Source organism: Xenopus laevis, chromosome 2S, assembly GCF_017654675.1.
Source record: "Xenopus laevis strain J_2021 chromosome 2S, Xenopus_laevis_v10.1, whole genome shotgun sequence".
In the NCBI taxonomy this organism is placed as follows: domain Eukaryota; kingdom Metazoa; phylum Chordata; class Amphibia; order Anura; family Pipidae; genus Xenopus; species Xenopus laevis.
The window spans coordinates 35542852-35568594 of record NC_054374.1 but is presented as its reverse complement, the minus strand read 5'-3'; the positions used below and the strand labels follow the sequence as shown (position 1 = coordinate 35568594).

The 25743-nt window shown below is 39.7% G+C and overlaps 1 protein-coding gene across 2 annotated transcripts in view; it reads right to left on the bottom strand.

The window, feature by feature from the left end:
- Positions 1-3889: 3889 nt before the first annotated feature.
- Positions 3890-25743, bottom strand: part of ptchd1.S (patched domain containing 1 S homeolog) — an 86737-nt gene continuing 64883 nt past the window's right edge. For both annotated transcript variants that reach the window (XM_041583643.1, XM_041583642.1), the window contains exon 4: positions 3890-6235. In XM_041583643.1, the coding sequence (XP_041439577.1) occupies positions 4581-6235 (1655 nt within the window). In that variant the 3' untranslated portion in view covers positions 3890-4580. The remainder of the gene's footprint in view (positions 6236-25743) is intronic.

Below are 25743 nucleotides of genomic sequence, written 5' to 3'. Positions count from 1 at the left end.
TCCTTCCTTTTATGGAACCATCAGCCCCACTGGGAGGAACAATAACATCAAGGAGACATGGGCTATCTATTGGACCACTAGGTAAATCCTGCCAGTTGGTGGTACTAACTGTTATTAATGTATGTTTTAAAAAGAACCATCTTATGCTTATTGATTAATAAAATGATTAGAAAATCATATCCCTGACCTCTAAGTTCTCTTGCCTGATAAATATGCCATATTATTAGTGATGGGCGAATTTCTCCCACTTCGCCGAAAAATTTTCGAATCTCCCGCACAATTCGCTAAATGCAAATTTTGACACCGGCGTCCAAACATTTTAGATGCCGGCGACAATTCCGACGCTGGTAACAATTCTGATGCTGGCGACAATTCTGATGCCCATTGAAGTCAATGGGCGCCTAGAATTGTCGCCGGTGTCGGAAATTGACGTCGACATTGGAATTTTTGCCGGCAAATTTTTTTTGACTGCAGTGCATTTGGGGCGAGAAAAAAACATTATAAAACAACAAAAACATCCATTGATTCCAATGCATCTAGTGCAGAAACAAAACCTGAGAAGAATGAAAAAAAAACCTGAAAGGCACACAGGGTAGGACTGGGCTGGCAGGACACCGGGAAAAAAGTCCTTGCTCTTTTGGGCTCCCTGCACTCCCTCTCCTTACCTACCTTCCTCCCTCACTCCGGTTGTGCTGATGCGCGGGAAAACGTTATGCTTGCGCGGGGGTAGGGAAAGGTTGGCAGCATAGAGGACTTTGCTGCTGGGGGGCTCGGGTGATGGTGTGGGGGGCCTCTGAGGCTGCAGGCCTGGTGGGCCTTGGGTCCCCCAGTCTGAAGCTGGAGGCACATAAAAAAAACTTGAGAAAAAAATGCCCCTTAAATCTAATACATCTGGCAAAGTTTTGGTGAAATTTAGAGACTTGATTTGTGGTATGGTGAATGTTTGGGGAAGCAAAGTAGGGCAGACATATTAGATAAAGTAGTATGTTTAGAATACTGTGTTTTATTTCAACCTGGGTACCATCTACAAGGACTTTACCTGTTACAAAGTAATATTAAATTAAATGTATGATGGGTATATAATCACTTGATTACTCTTATAGAGAAGTGTGATCAATCAAACAAATAAATAAATAGAATAATTGTTATTAATTTTCAATATATGTATATATATATATATATATATATATATATATATATATATATATATATTGTTGAAACTACAAACACATCAATATCATTGATTCACTTTATGAAATTAATAAAATATTAAATTCAATTGAAATTTAGTATTTAATATATATATACTTTTTTTTACGTGTATTAATTTGTAATCTTACCTATTTCTAAAAATAAGCACATTAATTAGCACTTGCACTTTAATTATTAATATGTTTGTTGGTTTGATATGAATTTTTATGAATTGACATTGACACGATCGTTCACATACATTGTACCTTTAAATAATGATTGATTTGTACTTTTACCCTATTTAAACAAGATCGCACGTGACGTTCACTTAACCCTGAGGAAGTGCCGACTATACAGGCACGAAACGCGTAGGTTTCTGAATTTGCACACCCACTGTTACCATGTTTACAAATTATGTGATATAATAAAGCCCGATTGATAAAGCCAGCGTCTTCTGTGCAGAGTGGTCAGCGATGAAAAGCAATACATTTTAACATCTGCAAGGAGTTAGTATGTTCTCCTTATAGTTGTGTGGTTTAGTTTCATTGGCTCCTGAAGAAACTGAACCTACTGTCTGTGTGTGTGTGTGTGTGTGTACATTTGATAGGAGCTTAGGTTGTAAGCTCCATTTGTGCAGTGAATGATAATACATTTCTGCAAAGCTCTGCTTTAAACATGTCTGAATTCTATGAATAAATAATAATTATATAATCTTTGGCAGAATATATTAATTACCAGCCCATTAGGCAACTGCAAATCCACTAATCTCCCCCTTCAGCAGTGCAGTCAAAGAAGCCAATCAGCCTATATATAACCAATTTTAGTCTAGATCTAGAAGATTAGGCATGAAGCAGAACACTTGTCACCTCATAGTAAACATGCTGGCACTAAACTGGACCATCAAAACCAAAGTGGTGCAGTTAAAAATAATATATGTAAGATGAAAAAGCATCTTAAAAAGAACAGCCTTACGCGTTTTGTGCCTAAAGGGGCATAGGCATCATCATTTGGCATAAAGCAGGACAGGAAGGAAACAGAAATTGTAAGACAGATAAGCAGCACTAATGATAACTTCAAAACCTGTGTAAATGCCTATGTTTATAGGCAGCACTACATTAGAAAAATGTATGTTTTTCCCTCAGGCACAAATGTTGTTGAATATTGTATTTTACTCGCCAATAACCAGCAATTTCCATATACCAGCTGATGATTTAATTAAAGCTCAGCTACAAAAGGAATATCAGGGGATTACTATTGCAGTACTTGAAACCCAGCATCAAGCTTTTGGCAGCAACGCAAAGAAGATTAAAGTAATCCGAGAGCCAGCTATTTCATATTTGTATGAGAGCAGCACTATGTGGGCAAATCATTACTTGTAAATTAACCAATGAACTGAATACTACTTCCATGTTACAAAAGCCTGTCCATTGGCAGTGGTTCTGATTAACACAGTAATGCAGGTATAGGACCTGTTATCCAGAATGCTCGGGACCTGGGGTTTTCCGGATAACAGATCTTTCTGTAATTCGGATCTTCTTACTTTAAGTCTACTAGAGAATCATATAAATATTAAATAAGCCCTATAAGTGGTTTTGCATCCAATAAGGATTAATTATATCTTAGTTGGGAACAAGTACAAGGTACTGTTTTATTATTACAGAGAAAAAGGAAATCGTTTTTTAAAATTTGGATTATTTGATTATAATGGAGTCTATGGGAGATGGCCTTTCTGTAATTTAGAGCTTTCTGGATAATGGGTTTCCAGATAACGGATCCCATACTTGTACCAAATAAAGGGCTAAACACTTGCAACATAGCTTTACTTCTGCAGAGCCCTGCTCAAAAACTTATCTAAAAAAGTTATGTATTTAGGGGTATTTGTAATAATGAACTGTTTTTAAAAAAAATGTATTTACTTTTCATGTTTGATTCAATATTATCAGACAGAACCAATCAGATCTGCTAAGCAATGTTGTTCATGTATAGGCAGTAATTCAGTTACACACGGTTGTCCAATAGCACTAATACAATTTTACTGTATATGATAGAATAGAAATGAAAAAGAGAGAGAAAGGAGGAGGGTGACCAGTGATGGGGCATGGGCTGTGCAGAACTGGGCTGCCTCTGATCCCAGCTGCAGTCAAAAATGAAAAAGGCCCTGGATGGTGGTACTGACCACCATCACCTTTTCTTCTATTTGTACTAGAACATTTCCCACTTTAACCCAGAACTTATCTATCAGTGGGTAGGTCCTCATGGCGCCCCTATAACTCCTGGGCCCCCCTGCTTCCTCTATAGTTACGCCCCTATGTACTGTATATGTTATATACAGTAGTTTAATTAAGTACAGGCTTCATTTTTATTAATTGTTTTTCAAAAACATCACAGGAAGTGTATCTTTAGATACATGTATCTTTCCGGATACACGTTTGCTTTATAACGATATCCTTTTTTTGTCAAATCTGTGAGTGCCAATTCACTTTAGAATGCTTTTTTATATTTACATATTTATTCCTGAACGGCAATATCATCTGATTTGGTGGTGTACTCACCTGGAATTGTGTGTTTTTCTCTCTCAAGATGTTCCCCCCAATTTTTCTAAAGACGATTTTTAAAATGTTACTTTTTTTACAATTACAATTCAATTATTTTGTAAATGATAGATAAAAGATGCCAACTGAGCCAGAAGTAGCAATAAGCCAGTTTAATTAATTCTAAAAAGCATAAAAAAAGTTGTTCTTTTTTTTATTGAAAAAGCTACATGAAGTAAAATAATTACACTTCTAGCAGAAAGAACAGTTAAACAGTTAGAAGGGGAAACATATTACCATCAGTTAATTAATAAAAAAATCAACAAAATGAACCTAAATCTCAAATTGTAAGCACAAAGAACCATTCTTGCTTATCTTTTTCTATAATCCAAATTAGTAAAAATTTGCTAATTGTTTTTTCTTTAGCTGGAAAAATTTGCTAGTGTTTCTTACGCCTGTCCTATTTGTTTTATAAAATGAAACAGCACTGAAATAAATTATTTTTCAACCTGTCAAATTCCAAAAAATTTCCAAAATTGGCCATTTTAATGACTCCGGGTTTTCTGGGGAAAAAAGTGTAGATTTTTGTACCATTTATGGCAATGCACGTACGTTTTACACAAAATTTAGAAATATATTCTTCTCTACTATCATTATATCACCACAGTATTTAAAAAGTGAGTATCATTTATTGTAAAATCTGTTCATTTCTATTGAGGCTAAACGTATGTTTCAAAACATCAATCCTATGGGCTGTATTGGATACATTTTTCATGATTTTTACCCACACAGTTTAGATGTTCCATTAAAATATTTTTTTCTAGTAAGACCTAGGGTGAAAAGTAAAAATTTTAAATATCAGACAGTTGTAATTTGGTCAACTACTCTCGTGCTAGCCAAGTCCACCATTTCAACACACTCTATTTCCTCGAAGTTTTCTGGGATTTTCTTCTCTTTCCTTTTCTTCTTTGATGGTGGAACAAATGCCAGTATAACTGGCAAAATAGCAAAGCAGTGAAAGAATGTGACAAAAGCTATTAAAAACAAGCACCGAAACAGTGTACGGGTCAGATTTGAAGGCACAGCTGCAAGAGGGATCATACCAACAGTATAACAAAGGTAGCTCTGTAAAATAGCTACCCCGTGCACTTCCAGAGAATTTTTTACCCATTTAGTCCTTGAAAATTCTTTTCCAAGGATAAAAGTTGATATAAGAGGAGCACAGTTGTCTATCGTGTAATTAATCCCATAGATTAGGCAAAGCATGGATATGCAGTCCAATTCAACTTTCCACAATGTCATGAACCCGATTACTCCAAATTCTACAGAGACAACAGTTAAAGTGATCCAGACATTAATGATAGAATTTGCAACTAGAAACGCAGAGGAAAACAACAGAAACAAAGCACTTATGCAAGAGTTCTGTAAAGGTGCTCCGATTGACAAGGCGTATCTGTCCATATAGACAAAGGATGGATTGAAGACTATAAATTTCACTTTGGAGGTCAAAGACAATTTTCTCAAAGTCTCTAGAAGGTCGTAGAGTTCTTCCCTGTTTGTTTCCATAGTTTTGGCAACCAAAAACATTCTGGAGGCTACCACTTCAACGTTGTTGTTATATTTTTTGGGTATGATTATGTCTTCTGAAAAATGTGCATATCGGGGGGTTTTCAAAAATGAATATCGTAGAATATCTGTAAAATTCTTCTTAGGCAATCCAGTGGACACGTTTAATTTTCTGAGATAGTTCAAGTAGCTCTCGAACCAGGATATTCTGACAAAGCCTTTTGTGTATTCCAGTACATCTTCCTGGACACTTGTATTCCAGTAATCTATAGATTCATAAATATAAAAGCCTATCACCGGGCTATAGTTGCTGAAATACTTTTGTTGGACGGTTGTGTATGTAATTGTTCTTGTCTCGGTTGCTACAATGTTTCTTAGATCTGACCCTTCATGGACCTGCAAATAGCCCATTAAGGCAAAGGAAATATAAACCAGATAAAAGAGGATTACAAAAGGCTTCACATATGTATTTGTTATCCAGTCACAGTAATATCGCTTGAGGAAACAAACTAAAAGATGACTTTCATAAGAATTTGTTTCTTCGGCATCCGCTGTATCGTCACAAAATTTTGCTGTCATAAGAAATCTGTACCACAATGACTTGACCTGTAATATTTCAGGCTTTGGCACCTTTCTACAGAATATACTATGCTGGTAATTGTTCTCAATGTACCCAGTAAACACAAGGCTAGAGCCATAGAATGACAATACATAGAGGTAGTTGAAAAAGATTGCTATACATGAGTTGCGACAGAAAATCCTTGCAGCTTCGATGTTGGTGAAGGGACTGGCACCAATCCCAAAAGTGACTAAATACATGGCAGTTGTGAGTGTAAAAGAGATCATGGTGTCTGCATACACAACAGCAGTCCGCTCTTTCACATGCTGATCCTCTCTAGTTTTCCTCCAAGATGACAGCATTTCAAATGTTCCATATAATCCATGACCTTGAAGTGAGAAAAAAATATCACAAAGTTAAAATTAATTCTTTTTTGACAACTCAGATATGACACCAGTTTTTCCGTACATGTATCATAAATACTCTGTTATATGATACTATTTACAATTAAATATAGACATTATGGTTACTGCCCATATTAGTAAAAAAAATGGTTTTATAGTACTTGTTTTCCGACATACATGCCCCAGTATTAAAGGGGACCCATCACCCAAAAAAAAAATATTCCAAATCCTATTTTATCATGTTAGTCAAGCAAAATGAACTTTAATTACACTGTATAAATTATTAGACTTTTGTTTCCTTCAGTGTGAGAATTCATAATTATAGCAATAGACATTTTGTGGACACTTTTATTAAGGCACACCTTGCATCATCTCAGAATCTTGTTTGTGCACCAGAATGAGGGACCTGATGTCCATCCCCATGCACTGACTACACAATTAAATGGTTAAGAGAATGATGGGGAATGCGGGGAGAGCAGGGACATCTAGGAAGTGCTGAATGGAAAGTGAAAGTAACTGCCTGCCCCGACTCTATGCCGGGGGCAGGCATAGAGGCGGGGCAGGCAATATTTGATTGACAGCTATGAGTTTACAACAGCTATGAATGCTTTCATAGAAATTAAAATTTCATGTTTAATTTGAAAGGGACTTTTATTATACATTTTTTATGTCTGGGTGACAGGTCCACTTTAATTTAAAGTAAAAGAACTACAGATGGAGATAGCTGGAATATCAGCGATATATCAGGGATATGTTAACCACCTAGTACCATAACAGAAATGCAGATTATCTGGTATCATAATAAACCTCTTAGTGCTCTTGGAAGATTATGGTGATAGATTTTACCTGTTGTAGATGTTTAGGTTTAACAATGTTATTATCTCCTATAAAAGTTATATTTCATGTGGTTCCCTTGATTGACATCTCAACTTATGGTCTTCAGTCATTTACAGTTTTCATTGTCTACCATTCCTTTCAAGGTGAACTAAATCATTTAACCATAGACATTAACCAAAGACATTTAATAAATTAACCATTAACCTTAATAAATGTCTTTTCAAAAACACTATGGGGCACATTTACTAAATTCGAGTGAAGGATTCGAAGTAAAAAAAACTAAGAATTTCGAAGTTTTTTCTTGGGTACTTCGACCATCGAGTAGGCTACTTCGTCCTTCGACTACGAATTTGACTTTGATTCAAACGATTCAAACTAAAAATTGTTTGAATATTCAACCATTCGATGGTCAAAGTACTGTCTCTTTAAAAAAAACTTTGACTACCTACTTCGCCACTTTAAACCTACCGAGCTACAATGTTAGCCTATGGGGACCTTCCCCAAAAGTTTTCTAAGCTTTTTCTGATCAAAGAAAATCATTTGATTAAAATCCTTTGAATCGTTTGATTCGAAAGATTTAATCGTTCGATCGAACGATTTTTACTTCGATCGATCAATCGAAGTATTTGCGGTAAATCCTTCGACTTCGATATTCGAAGTTGAAGGATTTTACTTTTTAATTAACCCTTTTTAATTAACCCTCGATATTTGACCCTTAGTAAATGTGCTCCTTAGGGATCTGTTAGTAGACTTAGGGCTCTTACTCACTTGCGTTCTGACCTGCGCTCCCCTGCGTTCCGTTTTTTGGCGTTCAGCCGCAGGGGAGCGCAGGAATAGACGCATGTCATTATTTCAAATGGGACTGTACTCACTCAGGCGCGTGTAGGCGCCGAACGCAGGTTGAGACGCAACATGCTGCATTTTTCCTGCGTTCGTCGCCTACACGCGCCTGAGTGAGTACAGCCCCATTTGAAATAATGACATGCGTCTATTCCTGCGCTCCCCTGCGGCTGAACGCCAAAAAACGGAACGCAGGGGAGCGCAGGTCAGAACGCAAGTGAGTAAGAGCCCTAACAGTATGGAGATCCAAATTATGGAAACTTCCATTATTCTTAAAACCCCAAGTCTCAAGCATTCTGGATAGATTTGCATATTTTATATGTTTGATGATTTTTGTGTGAGTTTGCCATTTTTTTGACGGTTATAGTTTCTGGTCTGTCTGATGCACGACTGACAAACAACATGGTTGAACTTTTTGCACTAGGGAAAAAACATTTCCAGCATCCGCTACAGTTTCAGCTCATGTCTCCTGTATATAAGTTACAGTTCTACTTTAGACCTGTTCAGGGAAAATAAAGCAGGCAATGATCAATAGGAAAACATGAGTCCTATGTTCAAGGGATTAAGGTTAACTGTTTTTTGGAAAGTGACAGTATATAAGTAAATACAATTAGAAGCTTAGTTTTCTAATATGGGCAAAGTGCAGAAATTGGACAATCATGTTTATTCCTCCCACAATCAGGGTTACAGTCAGACATTGTGGGCACCACCAAAGGTAATGTTCAATGCACTTCTGCTCTTGCCCCGTGCATGAACAGTTCTCATACTTGGACAGGAAACTAACTGTTATATTTAACGGGCTAAAAGGCTTCCCATATTATTAAATATTCTGAAATTTCAAGGCCATCTTTGGATAGTTTTAAAGACAGTAGCATAACTAAGGGGGTCTAATTCCAAGAAGGGGTCTATATATAGTATGTAGGGGTCAACTTGTGCAGCAATGTAAACAGGCACAACCTTGAGAAGGACTTTTATAACTATATACTTATATAATGAGAAAGGAGCTGGATTCTACATGGGGTAAATGTATTCCTCCCTATTCAAGCATTTCAACAAACAGAATGGCTTCAGATGAAATTATTATTCATATTAGAAGCAAAAATCAGCATGTTTTCAAAACCCCATACGGAGAAAATATTACTGTTTAAGAGTGTAATTTAATAGCAAAAAGTTTTGCCCATTACTGTTCTTGGAAATCTTTGGAAATTGGTTGATAACTGCTGAGAAACAAAGTAGAGGACGTACATGAAATTAATTTTATGTTGCGCAAGTGTAGATAACAAATAAATACACATTTGTTACCTGTTGTATGTATCTGAGTCTGACCTTGCAGAAAAGAGCTGATATTTAGTATTCATTTCATTCCTTGCTTGATACAGGCGTTTGTGAATTGTCAGCAGTTCTGAAATATGGCCAATTAGGTAGAAGGTGTTCAAGGGCATACTCCTCAATGGGCTATGGCTTTTGAGACGTATTTGGGATAGGACAAGCTACTTATCCTTCACCTAACTGGCAATAGAAGGTGTTGCCAAACATGCTAAAGAGAGTTAGCACCATATAATATTTATTAATATCCATGAAGCAAACAAGTACATACTGTGCAAAAGTAATCAACAATGTATTAACGAAGGCCAGGAACGTTATATATATAGTGACATTTGTCTTTGAATGCGTTATTCTGGACTTTGGCCTCATTTCTTTATATGATCTTGGAACTCCTTGCTGACTTAAAATATCATTACATTTTACCCCACATTTAGGGGGGTGCATTATTCATTATATATTACACTAGAGATGTCGCGAACTGTTCGCCGGCGAACTTGTTCGCGCGAACATCGGGTGTTCGCGCTCGCCGGAAGTTCGCGAACGTCGCGCGACGTTCGCCATTTTGGGTTCGCCATTGTTGGCGCTTTTTTTTGCCCTCTCACCCCAGACCAGCAGGTACATGGCAGCCAATCAGGAAGCTCTCCCCTGGACCACTCCCCTTCCCTATAAAAACCGAAGCCCTGCAGCGTTTTTTCACTCTGCCTGTGTGTGCTGAAGAGATAGTGTAGGGAGAGAGCTGCTGCCTGTTAGTGATTTCAGGGACAGTTGAAAGTTTGCTGGCTAGTAATCGTTTTGATACTGCTCTGTTATTGGAGGGACAGAAGTCTGCAGGGGTTTGAGGGACATTTAAGCTTAGGTAGCTTTGCTGGCTAGTAATCTACCTTCTACTGCAGTGCTCTGTATGTAGCTGCAGTGGGCAGCTGTCCTGCTTCTGATCTCATCTGCTGACTGCTGCAATAACAGTAGTCCTTGTAAGGACTGCTTTTATTTATTTTTTTGTTGTTTTACTACTACTACTACTACTACTACTATAAGAGCCCAGTGCTATTAGTCTAGCAGTGTTGGGGAGTGGGACTGGTGTGCTAATCTGCTGCTCCTAGTAGTTCAGCAGCACCAACTTTAATTTTTTTTTTTTAATATTCATTTTTTTTTTTATTTTACTTTTTTTTATTTTACTACCGCTGTAGTAGTGTATAAGTTGACCTTTTAGGCATTATTTGCCCTGTAGGCATTATTTGCACACTGTTTTCTTCAACCCGCCATCGAGCTGTGTGACCTTGTTCACATTCTGTCTAAATATCCATAATATTACCGTCTCCAGAAAAAACACCGGAGTCACTTTTTTCAAGCAGCCATAATATATTTTACGTAATCCGTATCCACCGCTGTAGTAGTGTATACGTTGGCCTTGTAGGCATTATTTGCACACTGTTTTCTTCAACCCGCCATCGAGCTGTGTGACCTTGTTCCCATTCTGTCTAAATATCCATAATATTACCGTCTCCAGAAAAAACACCGGAGTCACTTTTTTCAAGCAGCATTCATATATTTTACGTAATCCGTATCCACCGCTGTAGTAGTGTATACGTTGGCCTTGTAGGCATTATTTGCACACTGTTTTCTTCAACCCGCCATCGAGCTGTGTGACCTTGTTCCCATTCTGTCTAAATATCCATAATATTACCGTCTCCAGAAAAAACACCGGAGTCACTTTTTTCAAGCAGCATTCATATATTTTACGTAATCCGTATCCACCGCTGTAGTAGTGTATACGTTGGCCTTGTAGGCATTATTTGCACAGTGTTTTCTTCAACCCGCCATCGAGCTGTGTGAGCTTGTTCACATTTTGTCTAAATATTGATAATATTATCGTCTCTAGAAAAACCACTTGAGTTACTTTTTTTCAAGCAGCATTCATATATTTTACGTAATCCGTATCCACCGCTGTAGTAGTGTATACGTTGACCTTGTAGGCATTATTTGCACACTGTTTTCTTCAACCCGCCATCGAGCTGTGTGACCTTGTTCACATTTTGTCTAAATATTGATAATATTATCGTCTCTAGAAAAACCACTTGAGTTACTTTTTTTCAAGCAGCATTCATATATTTTACGTAATCCGTATCCACCGCTGTAGTAGTGTATACGTTGACCTTGTAGGCATTATTTGCACACTGTTTTCTTCAACCCGCCATCGAGCTGTGTGACCTTGTTCCCATTCTGTCTAAATATCCATAATATTACCGTCTCCAGAAAAAAACACCGGAGTCACTTTTTTCAAGCAGCATTCATATATTTTACGTAATCCGTATCCACCGCTGTAGTAGTGTATACGTTGGCCTTGTAGGCATTATTTGCACACTGTTTTCTTCAACCCGCCATCGAGCTGTGTGACCTTGTTCCCATTCTGTCTAAATATCCATAATATTACCGTCTCCAGAAAAAACACCGGAGTCACTTTTTTCAAGCAGCATTCATATATTTTACGTAATCCGTATCCACCGCTGTAGTAGTGTATACGTTGGCCTTGTAGGCATTATTTGCACAGTGTTTTCTTCAACCCGCCATCGAGCTGTGTGAGCTTGTTCACATTTTGTCTAAATATTGATAATATTATCGTCTCTAGAAAAACCACTTGAGTTACTTTTTTTCAAGCAGCATTCATATATTTTACGTAATCCGTATCCACCGCTGTAGTAGTGTATACGTTGACCTTGTAGGCATTATTTGCACACTGTTTTCTTCAACCCGCCATCGAGCTGTGTGACCTTGTTCACATTTTGTCTAAATATTGATAATATTATCGTCTCTAGAAAAACCACTTGAGTTACTTTTTTTCAAGCAGCATTCATATATTTTACGTAATCCGTATCCACCGCTGTAGTAGTGTATACGTTGACCTTGTAGGCATTATTTGCACACTGTTTTCTTCAACCCGCCATCGAGCTGTGTGACCTTGTTCACATTTTGTCTAAATATTGATAATATTATCGTCTCTAGAAAAACCACTTGAGTTACTTTTTTTCAAGCAGCATTCATATATTTTACGTAATCCGTATCCACCGCTGTAGTAGTGTATACGTTGACCTTGTAGGCATTATTTGCACACTGTTTTCTTCAACCCGCCATCGAGCTGTGTGACCTTGTTCACATTTTGTCTAAATATTGATAATATTATCGTCTCTAGAAAAACCACTTGAGTTACTTTTTTTCAAGCAGCATTCATATATTTTACGTAATCCGTATCCACCGCTGTAGTAGTGTATACGTTGACTTTGTAGGCATTATTTGCACAGTGTTTTCTTCAACCCGCCATCTAGCTGTGTGTATTATCGTTTCCAGAAAAACCAACTGAGTTTTTGTTGTTGTTGTTGTTTTTTTAAAAATAATGCCAGGCAAAGGCAGGCCGCCACGCAGAGGCCGTGCTAGGGGCCGTGCTGCTATGCAATCCTGTGGCCCTAGCAAATTGCCCAGTTTTAAAAAGCCAATGACCCTGAACTCCCAAAATGCTGAAGAGGTAGTTGACTGGCTTACACAGCACACCCCATCCTCTACCGTTTCTAACTTTACCACAACATCCTCCTCATCCTCCACTGCTATGGCCACCCCACGTAACACTTCCTCCACCACCGGTGCCCCTTCTTCACTGGGGTCAGAGGAGTTATTTTCCAATGAGTTTCTTGAACTGAGTAATGCGCAACCATTATTGCCAGAAGAAGATGAAGGAGATGAGGACCTTACACCAGATTTAATTCTGGCAGAGAACACGATAGAGATGGACATAATGAGTGATGAGGAGGAGGTCCCCGCTGCTGCTTCCTTCTGTGATGTGTCAGAAGAAATTGATGCATCTGAGGAGAATGATGATGAGGAGATTGATGTTTTGTGGGTGCCTAGTAGAAGAGAGCAAGAGGAGGGTAGTTCAGATGGAGAGACGGAGAGTCAGAGAGGCAGTAGGAGAATAAGACTTAGAAGAAGCAGGGAGGACAGCCCGCAGGGATCAGCAGGGCAACAACATGTATCGGCACCTGTGTTCAGCCGGCCAACGCACCCGCCATTGCCGCCAATACCGCCAACTCCGCCAACTTCTACTGTTACCGCCAGATCGCACACTTCCAAAAAGTCAGCAGTGTGGGATTTTTTTAATGTGTGTGCCTCTGACAAAAGCATTGTAATTTGCAATGAGTGCAGTCAGAAACTGAGCCTTGGTAAGCCCAACAGCCACATAGGTACAACTTCTATGCGAAGGCACATGAGCGGCAAGCACAAAGCACTTTGGGAGCAACACCTCAAAGGCAACAGGCAAACTAAAAGCCACACTCCTTCTGGTCCAGCATCTTACTGCTCTACCTCTGCTCTCCTTGACCCGTCTGAACCACCCTCCACTCCGCCTTCCACCTTGACCACCTGTTCCCATTCCCAGTCATCTGCCACCAGCCAAGTTTCTGTGAAGGCCATGTTTGAGCGTAAGAAGCCAATGTCTGACTGTCACCCCCTTGCCCGGCGTCTGACAGCTGGCTTGTCTGCACTCTTAGCCCGCCAGCTTTTACCATACCAGCTGGTGGACTCTGAGGCCTTCCGCAAATTTGTAGCAATTGGGACACCGCAGTGGAAGGTACCCAGCCGCAATTTTTTTTCTAAAAAGGGAATACCACACCTGTACCAACATGTGCAGAGCCAAGTTACCGCATCTCTGTCACTTAGTGTTGGGCCAAAGGTCCATATGACTACTGACGCATGGTCCTCCAAGCATGGTCAGGGCAGGTATGTCACCTACACTGCCCACTGGGTGAACTTGGTAATGGCTGGGAAGCAGGGAATGGGTAGCTCAACAACAACAGTGGAGTTGGTGTCACCGCCACGGATTGCACGCGGTTCTGCCACCACCTCTACTCCTCCATCGCTCTCTACCTCGTCTTCTTCTTCTTCTTACTCTGCTGCTGGGTCCTCCTTCTCCTCCTCCACACCTGTGCACCCCCAGCTCCCCCTAGGCTATTCGACGTGCCAGGTACGCCGTTGTCACGCTGTCTTGGGGATGACGTGCCTGGAAAGCAAAAACCATACCGGATCTGTACTCCTGTCATCTCTGCAGTCACAGGCCGATCGGTGGCTGACCCCACACCAACTGCAGATCGGAAAAGTGGTGTGTGACAATGGAAGCAATCTGTTGGCAGCGTTGAGACTAGGCAATTTAACACATGTGCCCTGCATGGCACATGTGTTAAATAGTCCAACGTTTTGTCTCCAAGTACCCAGGATTCCAGGACGTTCTCACCCAGTCCAGAAAGGTGTCGGCCCATTTCAGACGTTCCTACACAGCCATGGCACGCCTTGCTGACATTCAGCAGCGCTACAACATGCCAGTCAGGCGTTTGATTTCTGACAGCCAGACTCGCTGGAATTCAACGCTCCTTATGTTGGAACGTCTGCTGCAACAACAAAGGGCCGTCAACGAGTACCTTTTTGAACTGGGTGGTAGGACTGGATCTGCACAGCTGGGGATTTTTTTCCCCCGTTACTGGGTGCTTATGCGCGATGCCTGCAGGCTCATGCGACCTTTTGAAGAGGTGACAAATATGGTCAGTCGCACCGAAGGCACCATCAGCGACCTAATACCCTTCGCTTTCTTCCTGGAGCGTGCCGTGCGACGAGTGACAGATGAGGCTGTAGACCAGCGTGACGAGGAGCTGGAAGCGCACGATTTCTGGTCGGAATCACCAGAACGAACCCAGGCACCTGCTGCAACGCAGGGAGAGGTGCCAGAAGTGGAGTCAGAGGAGGAAGGTGGCTTTGTGGAGGAGGAGGAGGAGGACCAACAGGAGCAGGCTTCCCAGGGGGCTAGTGGTGACCTTTTGGGGACCCCTGGTCTTGTACGTGGCTGGGGGGAGGAGACCGTGGATGATGCAGTCCTTGATAATGAGGAAGCGGAGATGGATAGCTCTGCATCCAACCTTGTGAGAATGGGGTCTTTCATGCTGTCATGCCTGTTGAAGGACCCCCGTATCAAGAGGCTTAAGGAGAAGGACCTGTACTGGGTCGCAACGCTACTAGACCCTCGGTACAAGCATAAAGTGTCAGAAATGTTACCAACATACCACAAGTCCGAAAAGATGCGGCATTTACAAACCAGCCTGCAAAACATGTTGCACAATGCTTTTAAGGGTGATGTCACTTCAGGAACTCATCAACATTCCAGGGGCAGAGGTGCCAGTAATCCTGCCACGAGCACACCTGCAAGGACAAAGCCCTTTGGCCAGTCTGTAACGTCAGACATGCAAATGTTTTTCTGTCCAAGGCAGCGCCACAACCCTTCTGGATCCACCCTCAAAGAACGCCTCGACCGGCAGGTAGCGGACTACCTGGCATTAACTGCAGATATCGACACTCTGAGGAGCGATGAACCCCTGGACTACTGGGTGCGCAGGCTTGATCTGTGGCCAGAGCTGTCACAATTTGCCATGAACCTCTTGTCTTGCCCAGCCTCAAGTGTGCTCTCAGAAAGGACCTTCAGTGCAGCAGGAGGGATTGTAACTGAGAAGAGAACTCGCCTAGGTCACAAAAGTGTGGATTACCTGACCTTTATTAAAATGAATGAGGGGTGGATCTCGGAGGGTTACTGCACGCCGGAAGACTTGTTCTGACTTCTATGCAGCTGTCCTTCTCTTCAAGCCTCATGACTCCACACACAGCTGTCCTTTAGCGTCCTCCTCCTCCCTCCGCCACCGTTACAAACTAGGGTGCAAACCCTACTGGTTTAATTTTTTCTGGCCTCTGTGCTTCAGTGGCTGCAACCAAAAAAACTGGGCAAACAATGTCTACAAGGTCAACGTATGGCAAAAAATGACTATTTTCAGCATTTATATGGCATATTTTTTCTGGCAACTGTGCTTCAGTGGCTGCATCCAAAAAAATGCATATTTTCTGCATTTATATGGCATAATTTTTCTGGCCTCTGTGCTTCAGTGGCTGCAACCAAAAAAATGCATATTTTCTGCATTTATATGGCATAATTTTTCTGGCCTCTGTGCTTCAGTGGCTGCAACCAAAAAAATTTATATTTTCAGCATTTATATGGCATAATTTTTCTGGCAACTGTGCTTCAGTGGCTGCGACCAAAAAAATGACTATTTTCAGCATTTATATGGCATATTTTTTCTGGCCTCTGTGCTTCAGTGGCTGCGGCCAAAAAAACTGGGCAAACAATGCCTACAAGGTCAACGACGTTGACCTTGTAGGCATTGTTTGCCCAGTTTTTTTGGCCGCAGCCACTGAAGCACAGAGGCCAGAAAAAATATGCCATATAAATGCTGAAAATAGTCATTTTTTGCCATACGTTGACTCAACGTATATGGCAAAAAATGACTATTTTCAGCATTTATATGGCATATTTTTTCTGGCAACTGTGCTTCAGTGGCTGCGACCAAAAAAATGCATATTTTCTGCATTTATATGGCATAATTTTTCTGGCCTCTGTGCTTCAGTGGCTGCAACCAAAAAAATTTATATTTTCAGCATTTATATGGCATAATTTTTCTGTCAACTGTGCTTCAGTGGCTGCGACCAAAAAAATGCATGTTTTCTGCATTTATATGGCATAATTTTTCTGGCCTCTGTGCTTCAGTGGCTGCAACCAAAAAAGTTTATATTTTCAGCATTTATATGGCATAATTTTTCTGTCAACTGTGCTTCAGTGGCTGCGACCAAAAAAATGCATATTTTCTGCATTTATATGGCATAATTTTTCTGGCCTCTGTGCTTCAGTGGCTGCAACCAAAAAAATTTATATTTTCAGCATTTATATGGCATAATTTTTCTGGCAACTGTGCTTCAGTGGCTGCGTCCAAAAAAACTGGGCAAACAATGTCTACAAGGTCAACGTATGGCGAAAAATGACTATTTTCAGCATTTATATGGCATATTTTTTCTGGCAACTGTGCTTCAGTGGCTGCGTCCAAAAAAACTGGGCAAACAATGCCTACAAGGTCAACGTATGGCAGTTGTTTAAAGAGAACAGTAGATTACTAGCCAGCAAAGCTACCTAAGCTAAAATGTCCCTCAAATCCCTGCAGACTTCTGTCCCTCCAATACAGAGCAGTATCAAGCAGATTACTAGCCAGCAAACTTACTATCATCTGTCCCTGAAATCACTAACAGCTCTCCCCCTACACTATCTCTTCCAAGCACACACAGGCAGATTTTTCAGATACATTTTTGCCCTTGATCCCCCTCTGGCATGCCACTGTCCAGGTCGTTGCACCCTTTAAACAACTTTAAAATCATTTTTCTGGCCAGAAATGTCTTTTCTAGATGTTAAAGTTCGCCTTCCCATTGAAGTCTATGGGGTTCGCGAACCGTTCGCGAACCGCTCGCGTTTTTGCGCAAGTTCGCGAATATGTTCGCGAACTTTTTTTCCGACGTTCGCTACATCCCTATATTACACAAACACCATGAATATCTTGTAAATGATACGGTGAGTTCTGATGTCATCAGTTATAAACAGTGAGTTTTGATGTCATTTCTGTCACATGACTCACTGAAACGTGTGTATTATAATAAATAAAGTACCCCTCTTGTAAAATATGAGGATATTAGAAGTTACCTCGGAGTTCCATGACCTGTATAAAAACACTCAGGCTTCGGCCTCGTGTTTTTATATGGTCATGAAACTCCTCTGTAACTTATAATATCCTTATATTTTACAAGATGGGGTACTTTATTCACTATTTATTCACTATATAATCTACAGTATGGACATTTCTGAATAATCTATACTGGAAATAATATCCTTATAAACAGTGCCACTGCATTGGGGGACATGGCATTCCACATGCTTTCATTCACTCCGAGACAGTTGTCTCACCATCAAGCAGTCTATTGAGACTGATTTTCTTAAATCATAAAATATTGTGCAGCTAAAAGCTGTGGGGTCCATGACAGTGATTTCTGACACTCATGCCTGGCTAACTTTAAGCCCACCCCCAAGTAATGAAATTTGTGGGCAAAGGGGTTGTGTTCCTTAGAAATGTGCAGGAGTGTCATTTACCACATTATAATTTATCATAAAACTTTAAAGGCTTATATAATAAAAAGTACAAAATTCTAATCATATATAGAAATCAATAGATCACATTAATTAGTCACTTGTTTAAAAGAAACATCTTAGTTTCTATTCAGAATCTACTGAATCCCAGATTTGGTTCAGGATTCAACCAAAGCCTTTTTAGCAGGATTTGGACAAATCCAAGTGCCTGGCCAGACTGAAACCCCCCAAAAAACCAGACAAATAATATAGTGTAGTACTTATGAATAGGGATGTAGCGAACAGTTCGCCTGCGAACTTGTTCGCGCGAACTTCGACCGTTCGCGTCCGCCTAATGTTCGCGAACGTTTGGGAACGTTCGCAATTTGAGTTCGCGACCATTCGACCGCTAAAATCGAACGATTTCCATTCGTTCGAACGATTTCCATTCGTTCGAACGATTAAAATCCATCGACCGTTCGATTCGAATGAAAATCCTTCGATCGAACGATGAAAATCCTTCAAACGTTCGAATCGAACGAAAAATCCTTCGAACGTTCGAATCGAACGATTTTGCGGGTGTTCGAAGCTCGCGAACGGTTCGCGAACCGTTCGCATTTTTTGCCGGTGTTTGCGAACGGCGTTCGCGAACACCAAAACGGCGGTTCGCTACATCCCTACTTATGAATAAAATGTCCACATATACTCTAAAAGTTGTTCTAAGTGCTAAGTTCACACCCACATTTTTTGTTGCATGCCACCTTAATACATATGTATTCTGTGGAATACAATCCCCAAGAAACAAAGGGTATTGAAAATTGCATCCGTGGTGTCTAGTTGTAGTTCCACAAGAGCCCACAATCTGATTTCCTAGTGAGTTTAGCAGGTGATCATACTTACAAGAAGTAAGTTAAAGAAAGTCTTGAAGATTGGTAGGTGTCCTGGTTCGCTTATAATCTTATTGTATCCTTAGTGGGTAAAATGAAGCAACGTGTGGAAGCATTTAAAACCATAAAACGAGAAAAAGAAAATTTTGTTTTATAACACAGTATAATCCTAAAGCAGTAGAAATAAGGAGAATAGTGGAGAAACATTGGAATATTCTGAGTTTGGATAAAGAGTTAGAAGCAGTTCTTCCGAATAAACCTAAAGTAATTTTCCAGAAAGCCCCTAATTTAAAACAAAAACGGGTACGCACTTGCAACAATCGAGAGCATAAAAAAAGAAAGGAGATATGTCAAGGTTTTTTTAATGTTGTCTGTGCAAACCGTGCAGATTTTGTGTGAAATCCCAAACTTTTAAAAGTAACGTGACTGGGGAACAATTCCAAATCCAGGAAGTTATCAAATGTGATACCAAAAACGTTAAACCTAATGCTCGGGGGACAATAAAGTTTTTAGATTTGGAACGATTGTGGGTAAAAGGAGCAACTATCTGGAAACAAGATACATCGCTCTTTGGAAGAAGCCAGACGATAAAACATGTAAGCGGTGAAATAGGAGTGTGGAAGCAGCAGCCGGAGACCGGAGACACGTGTGCTGGAATAAGAGAGACGCTAACAGACGGATGCGCTGCATTGTTCTTAAAGCGATTTTAAAGAAGAAATGCTTCCACACATGTTGCTTCATTTTACCCACTAAGGATACAAGAAGATTATAAGCGAACCAGGACACCTACCAATCTTAAAGACTTTCTTTAACTTACTTCCTGTAAGTATGATCACCTGCTAAACTCACTAGGAAATCGGATTGTGGGCTCTTGTGGAACTACAACTAGACACCACAGGTGCGATTTCTACTTTTCAATACCCTTTGTTTATAGGGGATTGTATTCCACAGAATGCATATGTATTAAGGGGGCATGCAACAAAAAATGTGGGTGTGAACTTACCACAATTTAGAACAACTTTAAATTAAGAGTATATGTGGACATTTTATTCATAAGTACTACACTATATTATTTGTCTGTTTTTTTCCCCCTCAATGGTTTTTACCTTTGAGGTATTCAGCAATCCTATCTTGAAAAGTGTCTTTTAATGGTGGAGGAGAGCCCTCTTTGACTGCTGGACTGGGGAGACACCATTCGTTTTAGAGGATTAATTATCTGTATTTAACCATAAAATCATGTGCCTTTTTTCGCTGAAAATTAAGTTTGGATTTAGTTTGGTATATGTCCAAATCCTTCATCAAATATTCATCAATACATTTGGCCAAACTTTGTGCCTTTTACCATTTATACATATGGGGGAATATTATGTTTGACTTCTAATAGCCAATAGACAATTGAAAGGGTACATTATCCTCATTATAATTACTGTTGAAAAAATATCGAAACAACTGAAATAAATCTGAGCTATGGGTAAATTACAACGGATTAACAGCAATCTAGTTTTTGTTGATGGCTGCACAGATTGCAATGCTGCTACCCACCCTACATTGTAAGGCATTCCTTAGTAATCAATTCACAAATGACAAAACCAGTAGATGTGGATTACTAGGATACGATTATACCTCAACTTTTCTCACTTCTTAAAGAGGAACTATCATAAAAATAAAAATCAATATATGCTTGATCTCATAGAAATGATATAACTTTCTAAACATAATCAATTAAAATTTCTGTACCATATCGGAAAAAAATTAAGTTAATCTTCAGTATTCCCGTCTCAGCAATCTGTCTCTCTTTATACTGGAGTCTGCAATAAATTCTGACAGGTTACGTTAGATACATTGGGGTGTGCTCCCTTAGACTATTTATTAAGCCATTTAAAATAACCAACACTGGTGCAAAGCTGCATGTAAAGAGACAGATTGCAGAGTGGGGGACAGTGACATGCAGTGGAAAGCCTTCTGAAAACACAAGGAATTTGCATGCCTCATACTACGCACATAGCACTGCCTTTATACCAAAAATGAGATTTTATCTGTCTCATAAGGCATTATGGGTGGAGACAAATCACTTCTTTATATCCCTGTGGCCAACTATATAAAAGTACTTGCCTGATGCTTTTACATTACCTTTCTTACTACCCTGTTCCTCTATGAGGGCTGCCATATTTGTGCGGCAGGAGTCCGTTAGTATTAGAAACTCTAACTGACAGAAGAGACAGTCAGGTTGGCAGTTTAGGAATTTCAAGTAACAATTACTTACAAAAGCAGAACTGTCAGTGGAAATCGTTCAACATGACCTATAGGTGACTTTAAGGGGGTTATTTATCAAAGCCTGAATTTATCTCAATATTTTCTGCTACAAACGCCGATCAAATCAGCTCGGGTTTTTTACGCTTATTTATTAATCAATTTTCCCGAAAATTAGCTTTTCACGTTTTTTTTCGGATTTTTCATCCGGTTTCACGATTTTGTCAGATTTTTGTCTGAAAACTCTGAAAACTTTGGGGTATTGTACGAAACCCAGTGCACATCAAAAATCAATGGGACTTTTCCCATTGACTTATATGCAATCTATGCCAGATTCTTTGATTCAGACCATCCTCGAGATTTAATAAATTCCAAAAAATTTTTTGATTTTTTAAAAGTCCAATTTTTTAGAAAAAAAAATCATGACTTTTTCGTGATTTTTACATTCGGAGTTTAGTAAGTAACCCCTTTAGTGTAAGTGCTGGTTCCTGCTAAGTAGAATCTGCTGCAAGTTTCTTGTGCCATGCACAAATTACCACCCTCTTTTAGTGAATTGTGTGCACCTGTAGCACACAATTTAAAATTTGGGAAGGATTCACACCAATGCACAAGCCATGAATAGCAGCATTAGAGTGTAATTACTTTGTGCAAATCACATGGCTTCCGTGAACAAAACCAACTAGGGGCACCCTGTAAGTTTGCCAGGTCCATTCTGGTGGTAGATACCCTAACTGAATAGAGCTTTTGACTTTTGTGTTGGGTGGGTAGGGTCATAGAGGGGCTGGAAGGGACAGAGATGGAGCTTGGAGAGGTAATTAGAATGGAGCAGGGATTGTCCAGGGCTGAAACAACCAGTGGTAACATTTATTGCAAATACATTGTTGGTAAAATTGTATTACCGGCCTGGTCTTGACTGGTATTTTATCACCAAGCTTCGCTATTAGTGAATAGTGTCAATGTGCTTTATTTTGCATTCACATTAGTACTTTGCATTTTTCACTTGCGTTCATAGTTACGTCCTAAACACTTGAAAATAATAAAGGCTGAACCCAGACCTCTGCTTTGAATGAAAATGAATCTGCCTGGATAAGAGGTCGTTTTACTTACACCTTTAGTATCTCCCATATTTTCCTGGAATCCCTTAACAATGTATTAACAATGAATGCAATACATCGACTTTTCCAAGAAAAGTGTAAAGCTACTGGATATAATAATTATAATTTTTTTTTCATTTTAGAAACCTTTTTATTAAACACCCCCACACCTCCTACAGCATTTTTTTTTATCCATTTATTTAACTGACAATGCAAGATCTGCTCCTTGTATATAAATGGTATTTAATCTAAAACTTAACTGCTAATTTCTGCAAGAAAATAACTTTTTATCATTGTTCCTACCAGGCACGTAACTATAAAAGCTGCAGACCTTGTGGTTGCAGGGGGACCTGAAATAGAGCAGGGTCTGAACCATGTGGTCTACTGCACAGTAATCCTCCCTCCCCAGCCACCTTCTAATCGGAAATGTTAATGCCCGCTATATCAGGTAGGAACACAAGCCAGCAGGCAGGGAAGAGATGGGGATGAGGTGTTGTGGAGGTGTTGTGGATGTGTGCCGTGCCCCTCAGATGATTTTTTGCAGATGGGCCCAGCGACAGCTAATTATGCCACAGATCCTGCTCAATAACTAATTTTTCATTTTCAAAGAATACAGATAATTCAGTAAAAGGATAAAAAGGCAAAAGCATTAACAGTACTAGTAGGCAAGGTATGTAGCAAGGACAGTTCAAATGCTGGTTTGAAATAAGCTTCAGCTTAAGGGTAGAACTACTACACGGAAGTTTTCGCGTGATCCGATGCGCTGCTTCAAAATGCCTGCGTCAAAATGCTTGTGACAAGTCGCATGCAACGGAAATTAGGTGAGAGATAGAAATGTTGGATGAAGTCGCAGCATTGATCCGATGCAACACGACTGTCTGATGCAGACGATGTACGCTGCGTCTGCATCCGACAGTCGTGTCGCGTTGGATCAATGCATTTTGTTGCATCGCGTTGGATCGCACCGAAAACGTCCGTGTAGTCCTACCCTTATAGTTTGCATGCAGCAGTGCAGCTAAACAAAACCCCAGATAAACATACACCTAACACTGTATTGTTAAAAAATCAAAGGGCGACATCTTTAAGGAATCTATATGCAATCTATACTCCAACTAAGCAATAGTTCACCAACAATGAATGTCCTCATGAATGTGAATAAACAATATATATATATTACGTATGCATCAGGCCACCTTTACACAGCTTTCACTTGAGCACACAAAACTGAATTTGGACTTATGAAGCATTTACATTAATATTCAACGTTCTCTGGTGTCCTGTTAACTCCTGGATGGGATACAGGGATGGGTCCTGTTATCCAGAATGTTTAGGACCTTGGGGTTTCTGGATAAGGGGTAATTTAATTTGGATCACCATACTTAAAGTCCATTAAAAATTATTTAAACATTAACTAAACCCAATAGTATTGTTCTGCCTCTAATAATTATTAATTGTATTTTAACCGGGTTCAAGTACAAGGTACTGTTTAAGAATTACAGAGAAAAAGAAAATATTATTAAAACGTTTGAATTGTTTGATTATAACGGTGTCTCTTGGAGATGGCCTTCTCGTAATTCAGAGCTTTTTGGATAACGGTTTTCTGGATAATGGATCCTACCTGTATTGTTATTGCAGGGGATTGCCCAGTTATGCTCTGTGGACAGTCATGGGGATGCTTGTAGATGCCACATTAAAGGGCATGTAAAGTCTAAAATAGAATAAGGCTAGAAATGCTGTATTTTGTATACTAAATATAAACATGAACTTACTGCACCACAAGACTAATCAAACAAATAATTTATGCTTTCAAAGTTGGCTACAAGGGGTCACCATCTTGTAACTTTGTTAAACATCTTTGCAAGACTAAGACTGTGCACATGCTCAGTGTGGTCTGGGCTGCTTAGGGATCGTCATAAACAAAGCTGCTCGGGTTTTGCATGGCTGGGAAGTAAGGCGGGGGCTCCCCCTGCTGTTCATAAGTATGATTGTTTCCCTGCTCAGCAGTTAGGGACCGTCTGACAATTCCTATCCACAACAGTAAATGAAGGGAGAATTTCACTGCATACAGTCAGGTTTCTTATAAAAACGGTACACATCTTTTAATTAAAGTGTATTGGAGATAGGTATCTTTTTTATTAAAGAAAGTAAAAATGGGATTTTATTTTTTTGCATTTACATGCACTTTTAAGAGAGTGGTATCCTGTGTTTTGGAGAAGAAAAAAGGATGTCTCTCTACATATATTATGGTCATTTTGAGTTCAAGACTTTGTAGAATTGCAAGAAATAAAACCAATGAGCTATGAGTACAGCAGCAGGAGCAAAGGGCAGATGATAAAACAGGACTATGTTTCCCCTTACCTAGGTTTAAAAGAGTATCCTTGCTAAGACATATTGGTCAGGTATAGATCTGGTTATCGCTCAATTTCTTAATCAATTCAGAAGCTACACATGGGAAAAGGACACTGTAGAGTAAGAGAGAAAATATTTTAGCCAAATACAACCAACTCTGGTGCTTTTTGTCACACAGGAGGGGGATACAGAAGTAAAGGTCAGCCAATCAAGACAAGAGACAACTTGCATTTAAAGAATACAAAGTGTTCTTCTATCTGATTCTATATGTGAACGTTAGCCAGACTGCTCCTAGAGTCTTGGAGGCAGATCCACTAATTGGCAAAAAGTCGCCATCAACCACTTTGCACCCGACGCTACACTTTTCCAGGCGAAAAATTGCTCGGACAGCGCTAATTCATTAAAATGCGTGTTTAGTCGTGGGCGAAAATTCGCTAGAGGTCTTGCGCTCAGGTTAATTTGCATACGGCGGGAAATTTAAAGTTGAATGGACGTCTTTATGTTATATGTTGCAGCAAATACATTACATTTCCATTCTTAATTACACATGTCCAGGGAACCTTAATAGACAATAGAGTCGCTACAATGCCCTACACATGAGCCCACTGTAAAGTTAATGTTCTGTATGGGGGAAACCGGTTACCCCAAAAAAAAATTTTTTAATACTTTTATAGGCATTTTTTGAACGTTGATGCTTTTTCCATTCACAGAATATGATGTAAGTGACAGAAGATTAAGGAAGATCTATGCACTCCATTGCACTTCACCTGGTCTAAGCTGGCGATGACAAGTCTGGTGAAAGAGGTAACATTCAGTAAAATCCGAATTTTAGTGAATTTGCTGAATAACATCCATTAGCCAAAGCGAATTGTCGCCTGGCAATAGATCGT